This window comes from Chlamydotis macqueenii, chromosome 5, assembly GCF_036417535.1.
Source record: "Chlamydotis macqueenii isolate bChlMac1 chromosome 5, bChlMac1.mat, whole genome shotgun sequence".
Lineage (NCBI taxonomy): Eukaryota > Metazoa > Chordata > Aves > Otidiformes > Otididae > Chlamydotis > Chlamydotis macqueenii.
In genome coordinates, this window is record NC_141560.1 from 13528752 (window position 1) to 13553153 (window position 24402).

The 24402-nt window shown below is 46.9% G+C and overlaps 1 protein-coding gene across 1 annotated transcript; it reads right to left on the minus strand.

Annotated features, from left to right (window-relative positions):
• Positions 1 to 3458: 3458 nt before the first annotated feature.
• On the minus strand, positions 3459 to 12645 carry SLC25A47 (solute carrier family 25 member 47). Its single transcript, XM_010119135.2, has 6 exons — positions 12510 to 12645; positions 6768 to 6811; positions 6414 to 6485; positions 5963 to 6145; positions 4605 to 4878; positions 3459 to 3765 (listed from the first exon to the last, which is right to left on the minus strand). Exons 1-6 carry the CDS (start codon positions 12535 to 12537, stop codon positions 3479 to 3481), a joined length of 888 nt encoding a protein of 295 aa, XP_010117437.2. The 5' UTR covers positions 12538 to 12645; the 3' UTR covers positions 3459 to 3478.
• Positions 12646 to 24402: the final 11757 nt, after the last annotated feature.

Genomic DNA, 24402 nt, shown 5'->3' on the forward strand with positions numbered 1-24402 from the left:
AATCTAAAAATCCAACTACTTTGATTTTACTCTTTTTTAAAAAAATTATTTTTAAAAGGCTTAATTTACACTTATTCTATTTTTGACCTCTCTTCCTACCCTCTTAGGTGTTGATTTAGTCATCTGATGGAGCTGGTCCTTGTTTTGATGCCCAGTGCCTTTCACATAGTGACACAGAGTGCCTTATAACCCACTCTGTCCAGTCCTGCCAGGCAGACTTCAGATTGCTCCCAGAGTGAGCTAATAAGGGTCAGTTGTCCAAAGATTAACTAGTCACAAGCAAGACTGGATGTTGAATTTCCCAGTATATAGCAGCCAGCTCAGAAACAGGGGAAGGTCAATGTGACCAGTTTCCAATGATGCTTGAGTAGGTTTGGTGTAAAGACTGCTACTTCAGTGGAAACGTGGTACTCCACAATTGCTGTCGTCTGAAGAGCACGGATTCTGAATAGCTTCACGTGGCTCTTCCACAGTCACCAAGAGGCACGCTGAAATGGCATGCTGAAACCTACCTGGATATTCACAAACACTGTCAGAGACAGCAGGAGCTATCAGCAACATGCAAACATGAAGCACAATGTGCCTTCTAAAGAAAATTTTCTTTTTTTTCAAGGCCACCAGCTGTGTTACTGAAAGAAATCATCTTTGCAAGCTGCAGTCCCTATAGCAATGTAAACCCAATAGTATCAGCGCAGCAAAGGTGGTGTCTTCGTTCTGTTAGCTGGCCTTCAGCTAGCTGATTTATCAGAATAAATAATTATGTGATTATCAAAGTAGCTGAAGGCCAAGGTAATACAAAGAAATCAGAAAACAAAGGAGTCAAGTTCTGAAATCCAGAAGTCAAACATCCAGCTTTGTGTGTATGCTGTGAAGTACATAATATGTACAACACGCATGTCATTAACCAAAATTGGTTCTCATTTATGTGCCTGTGTTTATGGTACTTGTACAGGCAGTTCCTGTACCTGCTGGTAGGTTGTGTGTGTGAATTAGCTGTGAGTTCTTGCTCTGAGGCAGGGTGTCACTCATACACTGCGAGCAGGATGGTTTGCAAAGCGGTTACTTTCCTGAAATAAGCCGCCTGGAGATACGACTTGCCTCTCATGTAGCGTTTGTTCAGGCCCCAGGAGAACCTGCTTTTACATGGTGCTGAACACCCTGAGGCTTACAGTTCTCAGCCTCTCGCGCTGGCTTCCACAGTTGTTCCCAATGATTTTTACAATTCATCTGTAATTTCTGTTTCTTGAAACCAGCTGTATTTCAGTTTCACCCACAGGAGGAGACATTTTTTTGTCATCTGAATGCCTGAGCCTATTAGGAAAGCTGAGCTACTTTATTTTCAAACCTTGGGGTGACCATGGATAGTATCAACACTGCCTAACAAGAAATTGTTGTTTAGTCTGATTTGCAGGCTTTTTTTTTTTTTTTTTTTTTTGCTGTCTCTGTTCAGAGAATGTAATGCCTGAGAACAAGGTTGGTGGAGAATAATACAGCATAAAGGAGTGTGATTCCAGAAAACATCCAAGCAGAGCTGGGATAAATCACTACCCAGCTGGGACAGCACTCAGTTAAATGCATCCCTTGTAGAAAGAGGTGAGGGTAGTAGACTCTTAAGAGCCATCTTAAGAGGAATTACAGATCTTGAGGACTTTATTAAATCTTCTGTTGTAAGGACTTTCTGACTAAAGGAAGTTTGGTGCTCATGCCCCAAGAGGTAAGTGGGGGTGGTCAGTTGCTGAGGCCATAAGCACTTTGGGAGAGAATCCAGTTCAGTGTTGGGTCTTTCATTTCACTCCTTTAAGGTGACGTACTCGGCACCTGCCTGGTCTTTTAGCCCTGCTCTTGGATCAGCTGCAAGAGCTGGGTACTCTTCAGAGAAGATTTATGACGATTGTTTGATAGCATGGCTGTGAACATGTTTAAAAAGCCAGCTGAAGGCTTAGATTTCAGGAGGACAGTTCTGGAGCTTTTTGCTGATCTCTGTCTGAAGTGGAAGAGATCTCCCATATTCTTTTCTAGTAGCACCTGAAATTTCTAAACTTGTCATTCTAGTACGAGATCATTTTTTACATGTTCAGGGTAGCTGACAAGTCCTGTCTGCTGCAAAATTACTGTCAGTGTCTTCAAAGCCATGCTATCAACTGGTAAAAGTGGCTGTGGACCAGAAGGGCATCAATCCTGAATTTGAAAACTCCTTTAAAAATACAGTCTTCTTCTTTCCCTCAAAAAAAAAAAAATGCACTTTCAGCAGAATCTGACAGGGGCTGGATCCAGGCCGCTCCAGATGTCATCATCCAGGGATTAAAATGGAGACAGAAAACATACATGCCACCCCTGAGACGGGATGAACAAATTAAAGTATTTCTGGGTTTAGGGGTTTTGCTTCTGAAGCAATAGTGTGGGTGTTGTTTTTTTCAACTGACATGTTGATGAAACTTTATACCTTTGTGAAAAAGAAATCGTTGTTAGGAAAGTCAAGAGATTCTTTCAAAATGTACCTTTGACAAAAAAAAAAAAAAAAAAACATTTGTCTGCTCCTGACAGCGTAGCTTGAAGGGAGAAGAGTATGCACTTTTTAAAAATTGTAAATCTTAATTGTGCTCTACAACTTCACATTTTTCCTTTAACTTGCCTAGTGCACAGATTTTACGGTAGCCTTGCCTTTGAGAAGTGAAGAGGTTTTGCATCTGTTCCCAGCCTCCTTCCAAGACAAGAACAGATTGCCTCCAGAGCTGTGCCAAGCTCCGGCGCCGTCAGCCTCTGGGAGGGGATGGATGCCGGGTTGCACAAGGAGAAAATCACAGGATTTACTGGAAGCAGTGCCTGGTTTCACTTTCATTGAGGTCATTAGTGCAATTATGTAAACAGGCCATGGCTGCCACTCTTTAAATAATAAGAGCAAGGAGATTTATATTTCAGCTGCTACCCAAGGGATGTAATTGTAGAGTATTTTGGGAAAATTACAGTTGGGAAGGAAAATTCTGGGCTTGAAGCACAAATATGCAAGTTACTCAGTAAATGCCATGCAGGCATTGCATGTAAAAAGCACACACTGGATAGTGTTAAATCTTACACGAACTCCCCCCAGCTCTTGCCTTGATCATGAAGATCACTTTCTGTGCCAGTAGGAAATAAGAAGAATCCTTTACCAAAATCTGTGATCGGAGTAGCAGCTTTTTAGAACGTCAATATTTACAAATGTTTCAAGGGTCTAAGCAGTGGCTACAGTCTAAATACATTAACAAGATAAAAGGGACGTTGTGTATAAGTCCAAGACTCCCTGATGAGTTTGTAATCCTATAAGAATAAAACAAAGCTGTCAGTCATCCTGCTTTGTGCTGAAATGTCCATGCTTCTTACGCTGCCCATCAAAGGAGACAGTGTTCAGTAGTTGTTTGTGAATGTTGTGTTACAAAAAAAAAAAAAAGAAAACCACCACAAAAAAAACCCCACCAAAATACACTTCTAAACAGAGTGGCTATTTTTTGTTTATATAATGATCTGTAAATCTCAGTACAGCTTCATAGGTTACAAACACCACCATGTTGACAGGGAAGGCACGAATGCAGTTCAAGCCCAGTCCTTTGAAAAGCACTTTTGCACCCTCCGTTCTCACACTTTCTCTAGCGCAGTGGACGAGGCCTTTGTACTTGTGCTGGTCCGATTCATCTGTCTGCATCCGTGATTTGAGGACGTCCATGGGAGTAGCTAATCCCCAGGCCAGGACTCCAGCGAAACCGCCGGAAAGCAGCACGACGAGGAGACCTGGGGGAGCAAAGGGAGGAGCAATTAATGTGAGCCTTGTGCTGATATGGCTCAAGCATCTCAGGTTTGTTACCTAACTTGGTTAGCTTTCATGTTTTTCAGCAGTTATTCTGTCCAGCTCTTGCAGTTGTGAGTTTTCAGTGATCTCACACAGGCTGTGTGGCCTCTCAATTTCGCAGCATACTCACTTGTGCACACATCGTACTGGCTTGTGCAGAGACAGCATCGATTTAACACCACGAGTTGGATGTGGTGCAGACTGAGAGCACTCACACCTTCTTCAACTGGGTCTACTTTTATAATTCTCAGGAAGCTGCTTTTTGCTGAATGTCACCTGTTTGATCTTTTCTCAGAGTAGATAGTGGTTTGGAGGAGCAAATCACAACCAAGAAACTGAAGTGTCTTTACATTCTGCACCTGGACTTTATTTTCAAGTTCTGGACTGACCCTGATCCATGCTCCATGGTGGCTCCTGGGAGGTTTGTCCACATTTCATTTCTAGTTACATATCCTATTTCTGCATTAAGAGGATTTCATACCTGCACACCAGGCACCGGCGCGTGCCGTGATCACCTGTCCCGCAGGGAGAGGAGTAGCTGCTGAGGGCCAAGGTCACATCAGCAAAGCCCCCACACGCGGGCTGCTGGCACCCGCGCCGGGAGGGCACAAATGGCCCCGAGGCACCAGAAAGCAAACACACAGCAACTTCACGCGAGGACCACGTCTGGGTGAGGTTTTATAGGTACTGGGTGATGTTTGCCGAGAGCCTGATTTCCCTCTTAGCGTGGCACTAAATAAGCCATTTTTGCAGATAATGCCAGATGCTTTCCGATACCTACCTGGTTTATTTTTCCCAGCTGGTGTGAGCCAGTCGCACAGAGCAGAGTAGGTAAGGAAATATATTGCAGAAGAGGAGCAATCCCTGCAGAGTAATGCAGAGCAGCCCTTGTAGAGACCCCCAAAACCTTCCTCCTTGGCGATCACCTTCAGACAGTGCAGAGATCCTCGGTACTTTGGCTTGGAAACAGACTGGAGAGATGGCAAGGAAGGATGTGGGTTCCTCTGAGTCTGCATGCGAACTTTAGCCACTTCACTAGGGGTCATCAACACAACCTGTAACATCGGAGGATGGTATTTTAACCCTTCACATTTAAACCATGTTTTGATCCCCCTCCTGCAAATTCCTTGTCTGCCACCTTTTCAAGCAACAATATTGCCTGAAGCCAGCAAGTTCCAGCTGCCTCCTCTCTCTCCATGCTAAATCCCAGCCAGCAGCAGCAGGACATGCATGTGAGCGGCACTGTGCAGAGGGGAAGGCAGGGCAGAAATCAACAGGGGATATTAAATACCTGTAACAACTTATTAAACCTGATAGGCATGCAAAGGGGATGTCCTCAGCCATAGCATAGCATGTATCATCTCTTGTACCTATCTGTATTTGGACCCAAAGCCATAAAGACTTAAAAAAAAAATTACCCTGTGTTAAGCAGAGTCATTGCCTGCTAGCAAACACCCAGAAACCCGACCATCTGGACGGCTCTGTAAGAGGATTGCCTGTGAGCAGGGAGGCATTTCTGCCAAGCACACCGTCGGGGTGGGGGGGTGAGCTCCTCCATACTTCCCAGCGCCTGCAGACGCTCACAGCGATCCAGCTCCTTACGGGAAACTGCTCGTGGCTTCAGCCTCACCTCCCTCTCTGGGATCACGCACGTTCGCCAGGCAGCATCACTTCTCAGCGATGCCCTGTTGAGTTTTGAGTCCTGACAAGGCCACGCTGTGTACATTTCTACAGCAATACCGTGCCGGGCTTGTGCAGCCACTGCCAAAATGCAGCCTGTGCTTTAACACAGCAAGTCACATCTTTCTTACACAAACATACCATCAGAGCCATTTTGAAAGTTTGCTGCCCAGACTGTTTTTCTTCCTTTTTCCGCATTTGCTGCCACGGGTCTGTGTCATTCTTAATAGCGTGTTCTTAAGTGTTTTGGCTCTCTAACCCAAATCCGTACTCAGCCAAGGTGTGGAGCCGACCAGCGAGGGGGCAGCGTGGACAGAGCATGACCCCCAGCGAAAACAAACCCACCGGGCTCATTGCAGGCTCCCCTGTGGCCTCCTGGACTGGACATTCACTGCTTTTCCAGCTTTCTGTGTTTGTGAACAAGTTCTCTTGTGCTTTCTCTTTCAGCTGTTTACGTACCCGGACGGCACCAGCAGCACCTCCAGCAAGAGAAACATCCAGCTTGGATGGCTTCGCGTCTGCAGCCCCGTATCGCAGCTTGCAGATGGTACAAAGGAAGTTTTTGTATGTGCCAAATGAAACAGAAGAAATCACTGATACTGCGAGGGCTGATGCAGACACGCCTTTATAAAATCCCCAAACCTAGTGGGAAACGGAGGAAAAAGAACACTTTTCAGAGGGAATGACATGGGAAAGCACCTGCCCAAAAACACTGGCCATAGACTGCTGAGTCAAACCTTACTCCCATCTTACAGTTCCTTGGCAAAGCTAAATTTCACCCTGACCCTTCTCCTGACAAATGGTTGTATGTAACTGCTACCCACCCTCCCCAAACTGACAGAGGCAGCTCTGCTTCTCTGAAACAAGGCATCCATAACTGGTGTCAGCAATTCTGATGAGAGGTACCTACTTTTTCTGTCCTGTATGTTTCCTGAATGCAGTGCCAAATCCCGTTGTAATGCCTCTCTGTCTGAATTCTCACCTAGGAATTTTAAAAGGCAGGTATCAGATTAAAAAAAAAAGAAATAAATCAATAAATGCCATAGCAGCAAACCACATAATTAGCCAAAAATAGCATCACCAAACAATTTACTTTTTTAAAAAAAGAAAAAGAGAAAAATAACACAACCAAATAAAGTGAAATAAATTGTTGTAACAAAGATGAAATCATTGTCATGGGGCTAGTTTTCTAAAAAGGAGAAGGAAAGCAGAAGGGCGTGTTTGCTTTCAGTCTGTAATCAAGAAACAAAGCTCCAAGAGGTACCTTCACTGTGTCCAGCGGATAACCCACTGCTGTGCTTAGACCACCTGAAACAGAGAGTGCATGGGAGATGGTTAACAGCGCACGTTGCGACAGACCATTCTCCCCCATTGCAGGAAGGCATTAGGTGAACAGAAGAAAAATGCAGCTTCAGAGCTCTGCTGTGCTTGGCTCCAGACCTCTCTTGAGATCCATCAACAATGTCTGAGCCAAGAACGGCAGAGCAAAATGTGCAAATTTCTCTGCATGACCAAGGCATGGTCAGAGGAGGAATCCGAGTGTCAAGGGAAACTTATCAGGAGTAATAACACCATGGTGCAAGCTGGGACTGAGAGAAACACTGAGAGCACTGCTGCAGGAGGGATGAAGGGATGAAGGGATCTACGATACCAGACTCTTTTTGTTCCCCCTCTCAGCTTAGGCAGTAAAGTGTCCTTGGACTATGACCAAGCACCCTCATGGGAGGTGCAAAGCATCCCCTCTCACACAAGAGGGTCTCTGGAGCAATTTTGGTTCTCCATGCTTGACTTGGAAATGTAAAGAAATAAAAGTAGCCATCACAAGGACATCTATAAAAGAGGAGTGGTCCTCATACATTGCAGGTTCTCAGCAATCTGTCTTGAAGACAGGAGCAGTACTCCTGCTGCCTCCTGCACACCAGGGCCTCGACATCTCCCGGCTGCACCTTACAAAGCACATCTAGAGCCTGGGTGAGGAATTCATTGGGCATTAGTGTCCACGGCACCAGGCTGTACTCACCCTCTGAACTGCATCTCCTACATGCACTGAATCCTGTTGCAAAGGCAGGGCAAGAAGCAAAAGAGAAGATTGCTTGGAGCCCTGGCAGGCTGGTGTGACGCCAGGGCTCAGCACAGCCCACGGCGCTGCTCTGTGCTCAGACCACCTGCCCTCTCAAGGCTCAGCGGGATTAAGGGGCAGCGAGGGATTAGTGCCGGGCCTGCACAAAACCAGCGCGCTCAGCAGCACGCCCCACACGCCAGCCGACCGCGATGCCCCGCCTGCAGCAGTGATGGCATGTCCAGCGTGCTGGGGGAGATTGTCAATCCTCTATCAACACCCAGGCTCATTTTGAGACCTTAAAATAGCCACTGGAGTTGTAAACGCATTAATCCTATGAGAAAAGTTACTGCCTTAGTGGCAGATAAGAAGAGCAAAAGAGCTGCAACACGGACTTCTCTTGGTTGCAGTAACAGATCACGCTGCCTTTACCTCCACTCAGCTCTGACCTAACGCGTCTGTTGGCAGATACAACAGATGATAAAGGGGCTGACTAGGTAACTTCCTCCCAGTACATCGACTGTTAAGTCATCTGAGAGGAAATCAGGCTGGGGGATGACAGAGCTATATCTATGTGAGTTACTTAGACAGAGACCAAGTTCATAGAAGTGCTGGATAAACCCTTTGTCTGCTTGGCAGCTGTGCAAAGCTCTGCTACCTTTGGGAGTAAAGTAGCAGCTGCTGACATAAGGAGACAATCCTGAGGTGCATTACTCATAAGAAAACAACAAACAGTATCTTGCTTGCAGAAAAATGAAGTTTGTTCCTCAAAAATCTCTGTCAAATCTGCCACCAGATAAATAGCAATGAAGATGAAAATGGGCCAAGAAGCCACCTTCTGTATTTCAAAACCAAAATGAGGTCAGCCTGGACGAGAGGCAGTGAGGGTGAAGACACAGGCAGGGTAATATGACTCAAGGGAGCAATGCCTCTGGTCTGAGCAGAGAGTGACAATACACAAAGTCACGCAAGGCCACCTGCACTGTCCCAGATCCTTGGGCCTTGGCCAGAGGCAGACTGCAAACCCTGGTCCCCGCCAGCCAGGGAAGAGCAGCACATAAGTCAGTGTCAGTATGACTGTGCTGACCTCAGAGGTGTGGTCCCCTGGCCCAAGCACCTCGTCTCAGCCAGGAGGATTTGGCAGTGCATCGGTTTCAAACTTCCTGAACCTTAAAGGCAGCAGCCATGAGCTGGTGACACAGGGACTCCTGTCCCTTGCACACCTAAGCCCTGGCTTGCTCCACTGGCTCAGGAAGGTAGGAGCCTTGTCTCACACACATCAGGTACCAGCACTGATTTGGCTCAGTGTTTGACAAGAAGCGTCCTCCATTCTGGAGAAATTGCCCTGTTCACACATTAAGATGCACAGACAGCAGCAACATAGACAAAATAAAGCAGGTTTGCCCCAGACCAGCCTATTTTCCATTGCTTCTCAGTCATAAGCATTCCCGCTCACCTTGGGTCCAGCAAGGACCAAACGTCTCCACTCAGGAGACCATGAGAGTAAATTTTTCATTGCTCCCACCCCAAACCTCCGAACAAGAACAGCCAGCCATGAACTGTGCTCCTTAAGAGCCAAAGCACTCGGAGCAGTTAAGTTGTCAGAGCTGAGGAGCTCAGCCAAGTCCATCAAAGGCTGAGGAAGGAGGGCTCGGCACAATGTCACGCAATATAAATAGCCTGGGACAAAGATAGCATGACCCACACACGCCCTGTTTGCACGGCAGGATCGAGCAAGGCCAGCAATGTATAGCAGGCATACGGGAGAGGGATCCCGTTGGACTGAGTATCACTGCCATTGGCTGTGATGAAAATAAATGGCAAAACCAAGTAAATCATCTTTGTTGGGTTGTAGTGAGCCATTTGTCATGCCTACTTCATCTGAGACATTCTCAGGCACTGTACAGAGGTTGCAGCATCCCCTACACGCGCACACACACACTCACAGAGTGCAGGGACAAAACTCGGTTATTCACAGTCTCTTCATGAGTCAGGCCACTCTGACCAGACAGCTCAAATAAGGAGGGATCCTGGCAGGGTGGCCACTGCAACAGCACCAAGCAGAGAGCGAGCAGCAGCCGTATGGAGCCCTCCAGGCTGCAACAGCTCTGAGCTGTGGGCAGACTCCTGGCTGAGAGACCCAGGGAGAAGCAGAGACCATGGTCCATGCGCTGGGTAGGTAGACAGCAACTTCCAAAGACCTTTACTTTGCAAAGACCTGGGAACATAAGAAGTGCCCCATATCCTAAACAAACTGAACTCCACCCAGTAACCTGACCCTGGCAGTGGCCAGCAGGAGCTGCTTTAGCTGTAAGGACAAGGAGATGGCATGTTCCCTCTGTAAGTGAACTATTTTATCTACCCTTCTGCACATGACTGCTGTGTAACTTTGCAGCAGGATGTGGAGAAGCCTGAGCATGCTGCAGACCCTACTGCTGTACCACCTCAGCTTGCCCTTCCCAATCCTTGCGCCTGGCACAAGAGCCAAGTCATACCCCTAGCCACCAATAGCCCTAATCATCAATACCCATTCCTTGCCGTGGCCTAGGCTGCTGCCCTAGCAGGGCTAGAAAACACATATGGGATCATAGAAAAATTCAGGTTTGAAAGAACCTCAGGAGGTCCCTAGTCCAATCTCCTGCTCAGCTTTATTGGCCAGGAAGGACATCCTTATAAATGAGTTGCTACAAAAGACATCCAGCCCCATTTGGTGGTTATTTAGAGTTTCCACAGTCATTAAGCATGTTTCTCTCATGTTCTTTCCATCTGGAGTCACAGCAGGTCACTGTTACCTAGGCTGAAGATGCTGAGCTTGTCCCATGGCCACAGAAGAAATAACTCAGAGGAGATGCACAATATTTGTGCAGGTGCTTGAGCCAGGCTGGATCATTTCATGGGATTCAAAAGGGCAGCATCTCTGCTGTTTTTTAGAGGCGCTTAAGCCATGCTTTCTCCGAACCACTCTGAAAACAGATCAAGGTCACAAGAACACAATTTACTAAACAGAAATTCTGTTGTTATCTGTGTCGGCTCTTGAGTTGTTTGATGCACTTCAGCTGGGTTTGTAGCCTCCTTGGGAACATGAAAACAGCTTCAGCTCTAACAAACACAAGCCATGAAATAAGCTCAGCACCAGAAACATCCCAGTTCTTGCAGAAAAGCTGTCCCAGCCCTGGAGGCTGTCCCACGTTAGGGTAGAGACCACGGCCCTGAAGCCCTGCCCAGGTACCGCGCACACGTCTGTGTGCAAGCTCCCAGCTGGGACCAGCCAGAAAACACCTCGTCTGCCAGTGAAAAGCTGCAGTATCCCTCTTCGGAAAACCCTGAGCTGGACACAGATGACAGGATGGAAACTCTCTGACACCCTGGGGTCAGTGAAATGCGTTGAAACAAGCAAAGACATTTCTGGTCCCAGCTGGAGCTCCCCAGCCTGCATCTTCCCGGGCTGAGCCTGTTTCCAGGGCATCCATGGGAGACGTTTGCTGCATGGCTGGGCACCACGCGATGCTGGCGCCTGGACAGAGGGGCACCACACAAACCACGGCTTTGCACAGGAGCAAGGGCAGAATGCTGAGGTGAACAGCCAGTTTGAAACAGTGTTTTCAACTCTCCACATCTCCTTGCAAAAGAAGTTTATCCTTAAGTGGCCCAGCTCCAACTCTGCCAACAAAAGCAGAGGAGTCCAAGCAGCAAGCACAATCATTGCTGTGCCACCATTAACGTGAGGTCTCAGGGTGGTGAATCCCTCTGGGATGGACATCCCATTGCCAGCGCCAGCACAGGGCTCCCATCTCCACTGGGTGCTCTGAAGTCAGCAAGGAAAGAGGAGGAGAAAGGTGAGCTGCCATGTAGGGGCTTGTTATATCCCCTTCTCCCATGAAGGGTCCTTCCCAAGCAGAGTCCCCCAGCGCCCCAGGAAGGCCAAGACCCTGAGCAACAGACACCTCTGGGGCTGGATGCTGCTGAGATGCCAAACCTCGCCCCACTTGCACATTTTGGGTGATGAGCAATAAGGGGCTGCAGCGTAAAACTCATCATGGCCCTTCCCAGAAAATGCACACCTGCACCGGGACCACAGGCTGCCCCTGGTGAGGGAAACTGTCAAATTTCAGCAGATCTCAAAGTGAGATCTGACGTGCAGGCTTGGGTTGGGCATCTCAGCCATCTGGGAGATTTACCTGGCCTTTCTGACAGCGGCAACTCCAAGGCTGTTGTCTTGGTATTCGATATTCCACTAAATCTGACAACATTTCAGAAAAGAAATGAGACCAGTGGCTATATTCTGTTGTTTAAAACAAAGCTGGATTTGAGCAGTACGTGCTCTAAAAATGTCTAGAATTAAATCACGCTCTTCTCCTTTTGCTTTTTTTATATACTTTGCTAACCTACTTTCTCCCAGATCAAAGCCTGCTACGTAGCATGCCTGCACTGAAACTACCATCACAACTGCAAATACATCTTAGCCTAAAATAATGCAGAGCTCCTTCATTCAGACCTTCTTCACTGCAACAAAGCCGTGCCTCCACCCCTCCTCCCTCACAATCGCATCCGCAGCCCTCCACAGCCACGACCCCGACAGCCTGCCAGGACCCCCAGCCACCACACACATGAGGTTTGGCTGTCTGGGCAGTACCAGCCAGTTTGTATCTGCACGCAGCGTATTCCGCTTTGTCTCTTGCTATCAGAGTTCTGCCTCGTCTCACTGCCATTAGACTGGAGAATATTGCAGGGCGATGACCTCAGCTGACCAAATTGCAGCTCTGCCTCTCCAGTAGCTCTGTGAACCTGCTCTGATGACATTTTCCACTTAATAAAGAAGAACGCACTTGTAACAAGCAGCCCCCATCAAAGGACTCTCAGCCCTGCCGTTGAGAACTGCCCACGAGCTGAACAAGAAGGAAACCCAGCGACCCGCTCTCATCAACAAGCACTACTTTATGTATTTACCTCCAATGGCCCCAGCAATGAAATCCATCCAGCCTGAATCTGCTTAATTACCCTGATTAAGTGCCAGAGAGATAGGAGAAGGGAGGGTACTGGTTCGGTCTGTCCAGAGCCCCGCAGGTCGTTCGGAGACAGCGTGATTTGCAATATGGATCACCTTCCCGCTGCCTTCTCTTGCCCCTGGGGATTGTGAGCCTTGTGGGTACTTGATGAATTTGTACACTGGAGGCAGAGACTGAGGCCTGGAGCTGTTCCAGGAACACAGTGAATAAGTAATCCTGCGAAACCCTGCAACGCTGCGCCACAGCCGCTGCTCCCAGTGCCTTTCTGCTTGGAAAATCACAAGGGGTGGTGCCTCACAGAGTAACACTGGCTGTGCAGGGGCCATTCCCTGTTGTGCTCATTAATCCCAGGAGACAGCCTCCACACCTGTTTGCCAGAGGACACTCTTGCCTTGTGCCATGGAGAAGAGGCACAGGGGGCTGTGTATGAGACACCTCCTCCCCCCATCCCAGCCCACCCTTCCTCCTTCCGACAGAGCAGACCCTCTTCCCATCAAGGAATATTCCTTGTGCTCTTCCCAAGGAATTTTCCTTGTTTTTCCTAACCCACACAGCTGACCCTAAACCTCTACCCAGATCCTCATGGATTATTACCTGCTCATTGTGTATACACTTGACGTAAGCCCAGAAATAAATCCAACCACGTACAAAGTGTTTGCTTCCCTTTAGGAGTGCGGGGTAGTTTTCGCAGTCCCTGAAGGAGCTCTGCTTCTTCACTCCTTGCTCAGTCTCCCAACTCCCTTTCCAGTGTCAGCTCCTTGCTGAGTTGAGCGGCGGAGCAGGAATCACTATTGCTGCTGCCCATACTCCAGTGTTTTACCCTGCAGGGGAGATGGGAGATGGATTTTGTCAGAAGTCTGGTCCAGCACCTAATTTTTTCTTCCTAATTTAAACCTAGCACAGAGTGGTGATCTCGGCAGGGGAAAGAGAAAAGCACAGAGAGAGACTTGCTGGTCAAGAGCTCAGGAAAATGCCATATTGCCTATTTTTGCACAGCAGCCCTGTACCAGAGGGAGGTTAAGTTTTACCCAGGGTGAACCTGGAAGCCGAAGTCCTAATGCAGTGGAGGGCTTGCCAAGCCGTGACCTGAATTGTACTGCTCTTGAAGAGGTTTCCCCGGGTCAGAGCCAAGGCACATTGGCAGCAAAGCAAGAAGACAATTTCACGGCTGCTGTCCTCCTGGGTCAGCTTCACAGAGGAGCTGAGGACTTTAGTCCCCGGCACTGTCTCCCGCACATTTCAGAGGAACCTGTCTCTCACTGAAGTCTGTATTTTGGATGGGCTGATACATCAGTGACATAGAGCAGACTTCAGCACGAGGGCTCGGATTTTCTGGGAACTGAAACTTCAGCAACTTGCTTCTCATAATTTCTTACACATCCTTCCCAAAACACTTTCTTCACTGGAAAGAATAGTTTATTCCAGTGAAATATGTTGCAAGGACAGAAAAAACTTAAAACAGAGAAGTAAAATATTATCTAGAGAGGTACCGATGTGGCTGCTGAAACACACTGGGTTATTCAGTAGCCCTTCCCTGTTACACGGATGACCATACCGGAGTTATTAACTGTTCACCCACAGCCCATGCCTGCCAAGTGTGGGCAAAGGGGCTGTATCCACTTCTCCCACCAGCTGTTCCTGGCTGCGGGCCCCCTCCAGCTGCGGGACCAGGTGTGGGACCCGCTACATCAGCGACACACGGGGACAAGGACACAGTCCCCCATGCAGGGGCAGCCCACGAGCCTACAGCCTCCTGTCTCCCACAGGGATCGGGCAGCCCGCCAAGCCGATCCAGCCTGCGCTGCAGCCAGCACCGCCGCCTTGGGGACCGCTGTTTAGACACCACTGATTAATAGTGCTTTTTTGGGGGCTGCTTCTTGGCAAAGTGAAGAAATTCACTACATTCCCGGTACAGAAGCGTGGCCACGCGTTCCCTCCCATCACATGGCTGGGGTGTCATGCGGGGGTGGATTTTTCTACGATATTGCAGTGACCGGTGCAATATCAGCAAGAAAATAGGGACTGGCTGGCATGTTGCACTGGCTGACTAAAGTGTCAGGGCTAATAAGTATTTCCTGTGAAATGTCACAGGGCTAAGCAAAATTTCTGCCTTCTTTAGCTGACCTGAATAACTCAAAGGGAATCTTCCTCATGAAACCTTCTGAGATTGTAAAAAAAAAACCCAAAAACCAACCCAAAGACCTTCCCTTTGTAATAGAAAATTAACCCTTTTAAAATTCTTTTAATCTTAATTCACTCCAACGCTACTATCAAAATGTTGGTTTGCTTTATACAGCACAAAGTTCACTCCAGATTCAAGTACTTTGACAGCCTTCTAATAACGGTTTCAGTCACTTCAGTGAGTGAATATTCAACAAGAATATTTTGGGGCTTGTGGCATTTCACCTTGTCCTGTGAAGGTGTCACTGGGGGCAGCCAGCTCTGGAGGAGCTCACACACACAGCTACGCTGGGGACTTTTGCCTCAATGGGAGCTTAGCAGGGTAACGTGAGCCCCAGGCAAACAACGCCGCTGCTAGCGTGGTCTCCAGTCCTTCGCTCCCAGTGTCTGGCCAGGACTTACAGGCAAATAACATCCACTGCCGCGCTCGTCAGCTGTGTGCCACCTGCTCAGCCTGGCCACCGTGTGACAGCGACGAGGACAGAGCCTTCCGGAAGAGGAGCCCTGCGCCAAGTGTCGAAGCATTCGCACATGAGCAGGTACGGAGCGAGGTGTAGTTCGGTGTGAAGGAAGCCCCGTCGGAAAAATGAAACCTGTGTTACTGCATGTGCTGGTACCTGCTGGTGCGCCCCGAAATGGTACAGACCAACACCCCGGTAAAGAGAGCAATTCCCGAGGCAGTGGTTCAGCCTCCCGTACCAGGAGTCCTCCGAGAGGCGTAGAGCCCTTAAGGTCTCTCTGCCCTTCACGCCTTGCTGAAGGACCTTCCTCTCCTTTTCCCCAGGTTTCAGAGATATGCTACCAGCTTCATTAGGAACATTTGTCAGAATCCGGCCACCCTTCAATGCCACAGGTGAACAGAGACAGCCCAAAAAATCCAACTCAAAGAAGACTTGAATTATCAGGAAGACCTTCAAGATTTGCTTTCAGCAGATCAAATACAAGTCATTCCTGCCACCCTTTGACACAATGTCCAAGGACTGGCAGAGATCACTGCTAGTCCAGCTTGCAAAGAAACACCATGGTCCATGCAGGGATGAGGGGAAGCACCTTGTCTCAACCCAGGGGATCTTCTCAAAGCATGCCCTAGGAAATCTGACAGATGAAATGCATGCTTTGAGCCTCCACAAGGGATAGCACTCAACCAGAAATAACCCATGAGCCCTTTCCTCCAGTAGCAAACAGTTTTGTTCAAAATGGGTGAATTTCACAGGGGATTTTGAGAAAGTGGAGCATGCAAGGTGCTGTCAGATGAAAAGACAGATCTGATGATGTGAAGCAATCTGCAGGAAATTTTGAAACTAAGTCTCAGAGAAGCGAGGAAGGCCTTAATTTTGCACCACGCGTGATGGATGAAGAACTTCATTTGCTGCACAGGAGGAGGCAGCTGCCTGCCCACCCAGGCAGAGAACTGCTCCACAGTCGAAGTGGCAGTGAGGTCAGAGGACGGGTACAAGCATATGGAGCAAAAGGAAAGGTGGAGAGGGAGACTTTAGCTAGGAAATCAATGTCAGGTAGCATCTTTTAGGTAAGACAAAAAAGCAGGGGCATCCCTTTACCCCTCTCCTTCCACAGATCACTCTACCAACTCTGTCCATCCTGCAAAGCAAAAGAGAAGCCAGTCCTCTTTCTCCTCTGCAACCACCTGCTAGCTCATCAAGCCAGATTTACTGAGAAAATGCTCCTGCCTCATTCCCTGCCATAACATGCTGCATTTTCTATTCACTTCACACTATGTGATATCACACTCGCATGCATATCCATTAGTACCAGTCCAATTTATTTTAGAAAAATCCTTGACTGCAGAGACTGTTCAAACAGTGCTACCCTGCTACGTCACTGGCTGTTTGCACATTGCGGAACAGGAAAGAGCGACAGCGGCAACGCTGAGCTGGCAGAGCCCGGCGCTTGGCTTGCCTGGTGGTGGGTGGAAAGGGGGGTGGAACCTCCTGGCTCCAGCTGTGTTACGGATTTTCAAATCAAAGTCTCACATTGTCTTTTATCTCAGGTACCAATGAAAAAACCAATAATTCCAAGGACTCAAACATTCACAGCAGGAATTTCACAGCAAAACAAACAAAACTGGTAAGGAAACCACTCTGAGCATTGGCAACTGCATCACTTTTAGCCAGGTATAAGTGGTCAGTGGTTTCACCTCTGGAAAGCTGATAGAAGGTTCTAATGTTCCTACATGCATTTCCAAGGGAAGGAAAAATAATACATTTCCAAGAGGATTGAAGATGATTGCAGTAATTTGAGAAGTGACACAGATTCTCTGGCTTTGGGCAAGTCACTCAGTCTTCCTGTCCCTAATCTCATCAGCACAACCAATGAGCTGTATGTCCACTGCCATGAAGTCACTGCAAGGATTCAGGCACTTCTCAGAAAGCCATAAGTGTCCATTCAGGAGTAAATCCCGGGAAAAGGTAGAAGTAACATTAGCACGCACCCTACACAAACGCTCATGTGAAAATACAAACACATAGATATATAAATACGAAAAATGGCATTGCTCTCATGGTTCTTTTAAAGTGCTACATAACTCTTTCCCCCAAACCCTAATCTTTACAATAAGAAAGAGGAAATGTGACAGTGCACCCGTCAGTCAACTACTCTAAAGGGTTTTATGCCAGCCGACATTGCTAGCACTTTGGAAGGACTCCTGGCTGCAATAGAGGGAGAGGATGTCAGGACTGTTATTGACTTTACAATTGCACTTTGAGCCTCTTTCCAACCTCTTGCACATTGTCTGCACTTTAATGAACAGAAGATGCTAGTTGGTGACCTGGCAGCAGGCTGAGAGAGCCAGAAGCAGAGGGAGGCACTCACCTTCCCAGCTTCCTCTTCCCCGACAATCAATAACGGACTCTTTGTTTCTCATGATGATAATGTACAACTCTCAATGGTTTCAGCAGGGGTAGTTCAGGCATTAGGCAGTAAAACACAGCTGTTGCGGTAGGAACGGTGACAAACCCCAAATCCATTGATAATGCCATTGCAGTGAGCCATTCCAGAGACCGTGGCTCTGTGCATTTTTCTCCAGTATTCTCAAACTGTGTCTCCCTCAGATATCTGCTGTACGCTAGTGAAAACTGTATGAGATGCTACATCATTTTGCCTAGCCAACAGTCTCTTCCCTTTGGAAATACCTGATTTGATGTGATTTAACAACCTCAGATCTACTTGGAAATCTGGAAGAAAATTCAGCTCTAGAACTGTAAAGCATTATTATTTAGGACTTTGATAACAGCTGCTAAAATCACGTGGGAAAGATTGTTACAAAGATACTTAACTGGCAAACCTGGCACAAATGAGTTCAGAAAAAAGAACTTTTTCAAAATACCAGCATTATTATGAGCTTATGTTAAGAGGGGATATATAAAAAAAGAATTTAAGATTTTTTTTTTATCTTGCAGGAGTAGAAAACAAGTGAAATTACACTGAATTAATTAATGCATTCAAGCAAAACCAAAGCATCTCCCTTAAAAATTCTGCTACAAAGCAAGTTTAATTCCAGTGAAGATCCCCATATTGTTGGAGCCAAAGAGCTACTGAAACCCATGCTATCTTGATCAATACTAATTCAGAGATCTCTGCTGTAAATCTTTGGAAGCAGTGTACACAGTCCTCATAGAAAGACAGACCCTTTTGGTCAGCAAGTGTTCAATTCTGTGCCTCCAACATTAACCTGATTTTTTTCCATGGGCTCGAGCTGAAGCAAAATTTGAGGTCTAAGCCAGAAGTTTCCGTAGCTTTTTCAGTAGCACCCCCAGCATTAGCAAAGAACACCCAGACACCAGTACTAACAGCACCAGTCTCTGAATATCATACGAAGCTGACAGCCTCCCTTACCACGCTCCTCTTTTCCTGGCATTAGTTCAGGAGCCATACGAGCACCCGTCTTGCAGAGTACTTGGGAAGTTTCTGTAGAGGCACATTAGTTACTCTGCCAAGCCTGTTCTTTCAGTTTCTGAGAAATGGGTGCCTTTTCTGTATAACTAACACAACAACAGGCCCACATGACAACTGGAAGTCCACATGTGACCCAGCAGAAAGCTGCCTTGAAGACAGGCCAAGATATTAAAAATACGTCTGTGCATAAACGTTAGTGGCATTGCCTCACAACATAGTCCCACTTTTTTAGGCTATCTCCTCTCATTCATTCCTGACTAGTGCATCATACTGTGTGTCTACACTGTTGAATAACTCAGCATTTAGATTCAGCTGGAGACCTAGTCTCCCAGTCGTTGACTTTACATGTGGCTACACACTATGCCAGAGGATTTCAAGTACTCATACTGAAAGTATATTTGTATAGCTGTCGGCAGTGGAAAACCGTTTGCCTCACAGAAATGTTCCTGTGAGAACAGGATGGCTTAAAAACAAAAACAGGAGGCAGAGAGAGGAGGCTGGCCTAGCTCTGCCTTCTATTCCCCGAGGACAAATCAGTTTTATCAGTTTCCTTATCTATGAAATGGGCATAACTGCACATTTTTACTTCACAGAAAGCCTGAGGCTCAGGTTATATTGTCTGTAACTCCTGACTGCAAAATGCTATAAAGATGCCAACTACTGAGTTTTTGTCTTCCTTTTATGAATGATTTCCTAACAGTTTTTGCTCACTGTCACCAGTTACAAGCATAACTGTTGAGTAACTGAGTAATGTGCAGAGGGAGAGAGGAGTAAAGCTACTTGGCTGAGAGATAGTGACTCGGTCAGGTAACTGGACTCAGCGCCCACCGTCTTATCCCAGTGTGCCTCTTCGTGGTCTCTGGCATCTTAAAACTGTGCTGCCAAATAGCTTAGCAACAGGGTACTGCTTGAGACCCACTCTCCGTAGAGCCAACTGCATGCATGTGCAAAGTTTTCTGGTCTTCTCCAAGGGAGGCCAGTGGCAAAGAAACTCACCCAAAGTTGGAGCTATACCAAACTTCTCACAGTACTTTACAATTTACAACATACTAAGCCACTTCCTTCCTGCAGCACCTCTCAGTCTCTGCCTCTCAAACCCAGCACCTCAGATATTAGCTTAGACAGTTGTTTACCTGCCATGATTTCCCTTGGAACAGAAGGGGTCTTACATCCTGGGATCATGACCAGGACATTTTAGGGGATTTCAAAGCCCCTACCCATCACCAGATCTATAAGCAAAGCAGCTCTGTTTCAACCGCACTTGACTCTTGTACACTCGACTTAGCAAGGGGATTTATCAGGCTGGGAATTTTCTATTTGATATAGAGCATGTTTGAAGCCAGTGGGCTAACAAAGTCAGAGAATACCCTAAAGCCACCCAAGGTCATTAATGGATAATAAAGGCATCTAGTCCCTTCTGAATAATGCCTTAACCGCTCTGTCTTCCTGCATCCTGAGGATCTGGAGTATCCTAATGACCTGAGTCAACAACATAACATTAAGTGGGGCAATGAGTACAAATAGTGGAGCAATGAATACAACAGGGTTTAGAAAAACAAAGAAAATGGACTCAGATCCACACAATGCTATTCAGTGAATTCACCTGGAGATGAATCTTTTTCAGAGACTGGGTGTTTCCACAGAGCAGTTCAGCTTCAAAGTTTTTCTTATGTACTTAATATTGTGTCCCGGTATTTCCCTCATTTCACCATTTGGATTTATTTGTTGCTGCTTTTTACGGTCAGCCATGCGGTGAAGCACTAGCTGATTTTCAAGCCTAGTTGTGCTAGACTGCAGTCTCTGGAAAATGCAAGCTTTTCCTGGCAAGCAGCCGGCTAGTGTAAATGTAACATTCACACGGCTGCGTGCGCATAGTCTAAATGTCACCTAGGTTCACATCATAAACAGGGCACAGAGAGAAAGTTGCTGCCCGGAAGAGTCTTTGAAACGAAGCAGGTGCTAGGAAGGAAAAGGTCAAAATCCAGTCCCAGCTCAAAATAAAAAGAGAAACTGATGATTTTTTTTTTCTGGGTGAGATGATGAGTACAAAAGCTATGAGGATGCAGCAGTCCACTACCTTAGAAGACAAGGAAAGAGCTGAGGGCAGAAGGCTGTATGAAAGGAAATTCTCCTGCCAGGTAGTCACAGAGCTGGCCAAGCCCCAGTGAAGCTCTGGGAAGCAAAGGGGAGACTCCCCCCATCCACCACCCTCCACATTCTAGTGGGGCATGTATACTGGGACACAGCCAATTGTCAATGCCAAATTCACAAGCAAACGCAAAGATTTTGAAACACCTGAGTCAACAGTGTCTATTTTACTGCATGCCATTGCAGCCAGAATTTCTACAAGCTTATCACAACTCCGCATTTCTGTTTCTTTCTCTTTGTGTTTCATTTACCTGCAGTGTTAACTCTGCCCTGTTGCTTCTTTACTCTCCTCCCCTCCCTGCTCTCCCAGTTCCCTTTCCTGGGTTTCCGTTTGGGCTCACCTTCTCCTAGATCTTCCCTGGGTGCCACCAAGGGCAGCAGGCGGCCAACAGAGTCACTTCTTGCCATAAGAATGGAGGAGAACCTTCTCTCCTACCTCATCCCTCCAGCATCATCTGCAAAGTATCTTCCACCTGAACTGCCCCCATTCAGACCTAAAAGAAAACGGGACAAAGGCAAGAGAGTCTTTGAAGGATGATGTTAAATTATAACTTTAACCTTTCCTCTCAGACATGTAGCAGTGCTGCTGCTGTACGTGCTGGTAGGCTCTAGATGTTTCCCAAGCCGCCGTCCACATTTCACCATCCAGCTGGGAAGCTCAATGCTCCCAAAGAAGAAGAAAGCAGGGAAAGCACAGCCCCTCACTCCAGCTCTCTAGGGGATGCATCCCAAACAGTTGTAAGTTATGTTTGGATCCGCCTCAGCAGAATAAAAGGAAAGATGGTCACAGCTGAGCCAAATCTACGGAGCCTGAAGGGCACAAGAGCTCCCAACAGACGTCTGAATCATGCTTTGAGCCGGAGGCATCACACATCAACAAAGCGGATGCATGATCAGCCATAGCTTTTGAACAATCTAGAAAAACAGCCTGAGAGAAGAGGAAAGCCACTAAATCTGGTTAAAGACGTTAGCTCTCCAAAACTGTATCTGTACTGTACACATAAGGCTCTGGATCAATAGGCAAAATGTCTGGCCTAAGTAATACTACCAAATTGTAAGAGCTAGACGACTTGCTTCCCTGTATCACAAAGCTCCTATGGAAGCCACACACAAACATAAGCACCTATATTGACTCACTGCCCCCCCCCCCATACAAGCTTAATAGACTCCTCTACATTCATACAACATTGCCTCAGAAGCGTGACTTGAACCGAAAACAAAACAAAACCCCAAGGAAGAAAAAAACGAACAAAAGGGAGATTCCCCAGCAGGGCTAAAGCCATGCTGGTTCCTCAGTGAACCAACCCTTGACATCTCAGACTTCATACCAGTGAGCCCTTGATGTTCTCTGTGCTAACTTACAAAGCGTCCCTCCGCCCCCTTCGAAGTACGTGCCTGCTGCAGTGGGCTTCAGCAGCACTGAATAAAACATTTGGTGGCATTGAATGCAGCTTATTAGGAGCAGTTCAAGCATGCAGGAACAAGACGGGCCTTTGCAGATTGCAGCAACCTGGGAGGGGCTGCACAAACATCAACAGCGAGATTAGAATTCAAGCGATCTTGACAAACTGGAAAAACAATCTGGAAAAAAAGCAATTTAGGATGGACAGTTAGGAGTGATGATGCAGAAAGAAACTGCAAGTACAAGACAGGCAGCGTTGCGGCATGCAGCTGACCTACTGAAAATGGTCTAGGGCACTTCATGCATCACAGGCCGCCGATAAGTCAATAATGTCATGTTATGTCATGTTACGTTACGTTATTAAAGGGCTCTTGCTTATATCTGATCTCATCCTCAGAAATACGAACAAGAGTCTTGACTGCAAATGCCCAAGGTAATCTCCTGTTACTCACTCAGCCAAGGTCTTAGGGGTCCATTCAAGAAACTCCAGATCAACCGAAGAGGTGGGCAACAAGAATCAGAGATCAAACAATAATAATCAATATAATTCAGGGAAGAAAAGACTAAGATTTGAAACTGTCTTCAGATAATTGAAAAAGTGTCTGCAAATAGGGGTGAAATAAATTGTTTTTCCTGTCCTTTGTGGGTGAACATTAAAATTACAAAACGCTTTTGATGGAGAAGATAATTTCTCTGGGGCAGATTGCCTGGGAGATCAGAAGATCTGAATAATAGATTAAAAAAACTTTGGCCAGGAATGTTTTAGGCCAAGCTGATCCTTCCAAGCCATATGCATGATCACAGTTCCTCTTGCGCATGCCAGAGCGGACGAGATTCCCAGAAAGTCACTTCTAGCTCTACTTGGAGAAAATGTTTAGGGAAAAAGGACTGATCAGGGCTTCCTGTCTGATTTTAAGGACTGGCTGCAGGTGTATGGGTTCAGCCAGGTCTAAGGTCCCTGTTAGCAGGCAGAATGGTGCGTGATACAGCAAGATCGGGCAGGGATTCATCAAATGCTTTGCACTTCCATCTTATCTGCTTATTAATTGTAATGATGGTCCAAGAGTTGCTAAGTCTGGGGTAGGTTCTCAGGATTTGTTCTGTAGTGGTAGTTTCAGACCTCCTTGAAAGCATCCTTGTCTTTGTTCATTTGTTTGTTTTCATTGTGCGGAAGGTAAAAGCTGGCTTGTTTTTTAATATGCTGTTCCACTGCAAGATTTTATTGGCTGTGTACTGAGCTGCTACAGCAAGAAAAGCACTGCCATACCACAGAAAGCAATTTAAAAAAAAAAAAGTAAAAAAAAAAAAAATCCAGCTTCTTTTCAATTCTGCTTCTGGAACTGGCTCTCTAAAAGCTGACTTTGCAGGCCCTGGAGAGATCATGTTACTCTAACAAAACTCAAATGGGCTACTTATTGTTCTAGGCCACTGGTATTTCCCCTTTCCCAGATATTGCCCACAGAAAAAAAACCAAGCAGCTTAAACAGGGGTCCCTTCTGAAACTGTCAACAGCTTGAGTTTGCTTTTTAAAGGCTCTGGCATCACAGCACCTTAGGCAAGGTAGGGTTAGTAGGAAAATAGAGTTAATACAAAACAAGAAAAGCTGGCAGGGGAGAGGAGAAGCACAGCAGCAATGTATGAGTCTGAGATCAGGGCTCTGCCAAGCCCCAGGTACTGGTTTGGGGCCTTGACCATCAGAGGTGAGGTCTCATCCCCACACTTGCAGTTGTGCCATGGGGGCAGTCCAGAGGCCACATCTGCTGCAAGCCTTCCTCCCCTCTCTGGGGCAACACTGGGTGGAGGAGTCTGCTTATAGGATCGCAGAATGGTTTGGGTTGGAAGAGACCTTAAAGATCATCTAGTCCAACCCCTCTGCCATGGGCGGGGACACCTTCCCTAGACAAGGTTGCTCAAAGCCTTGTCCAACCTGGTCTTGGACACTTCCAAGGATGGGGCATCTGCCACCTCTCTGGGCAACCTGTTCTAGTGCCTCATCATAAAAAAATTTCTTCCTTATATCTAGTCTAAATCTATCCTCTTTTAGTTTAAATGGCTAGCCCTTGTTCTATCACTACAGGCTCTGGTAAAAACTCTCTCTTCATCTTTATAAGCCTCCTTTACATACTGGAAGGCTGCTATCAGGTCTCCTCGGAGCCTTCTCTTCTCCAGGCTGAGCAGCCCCAGCTCTCTC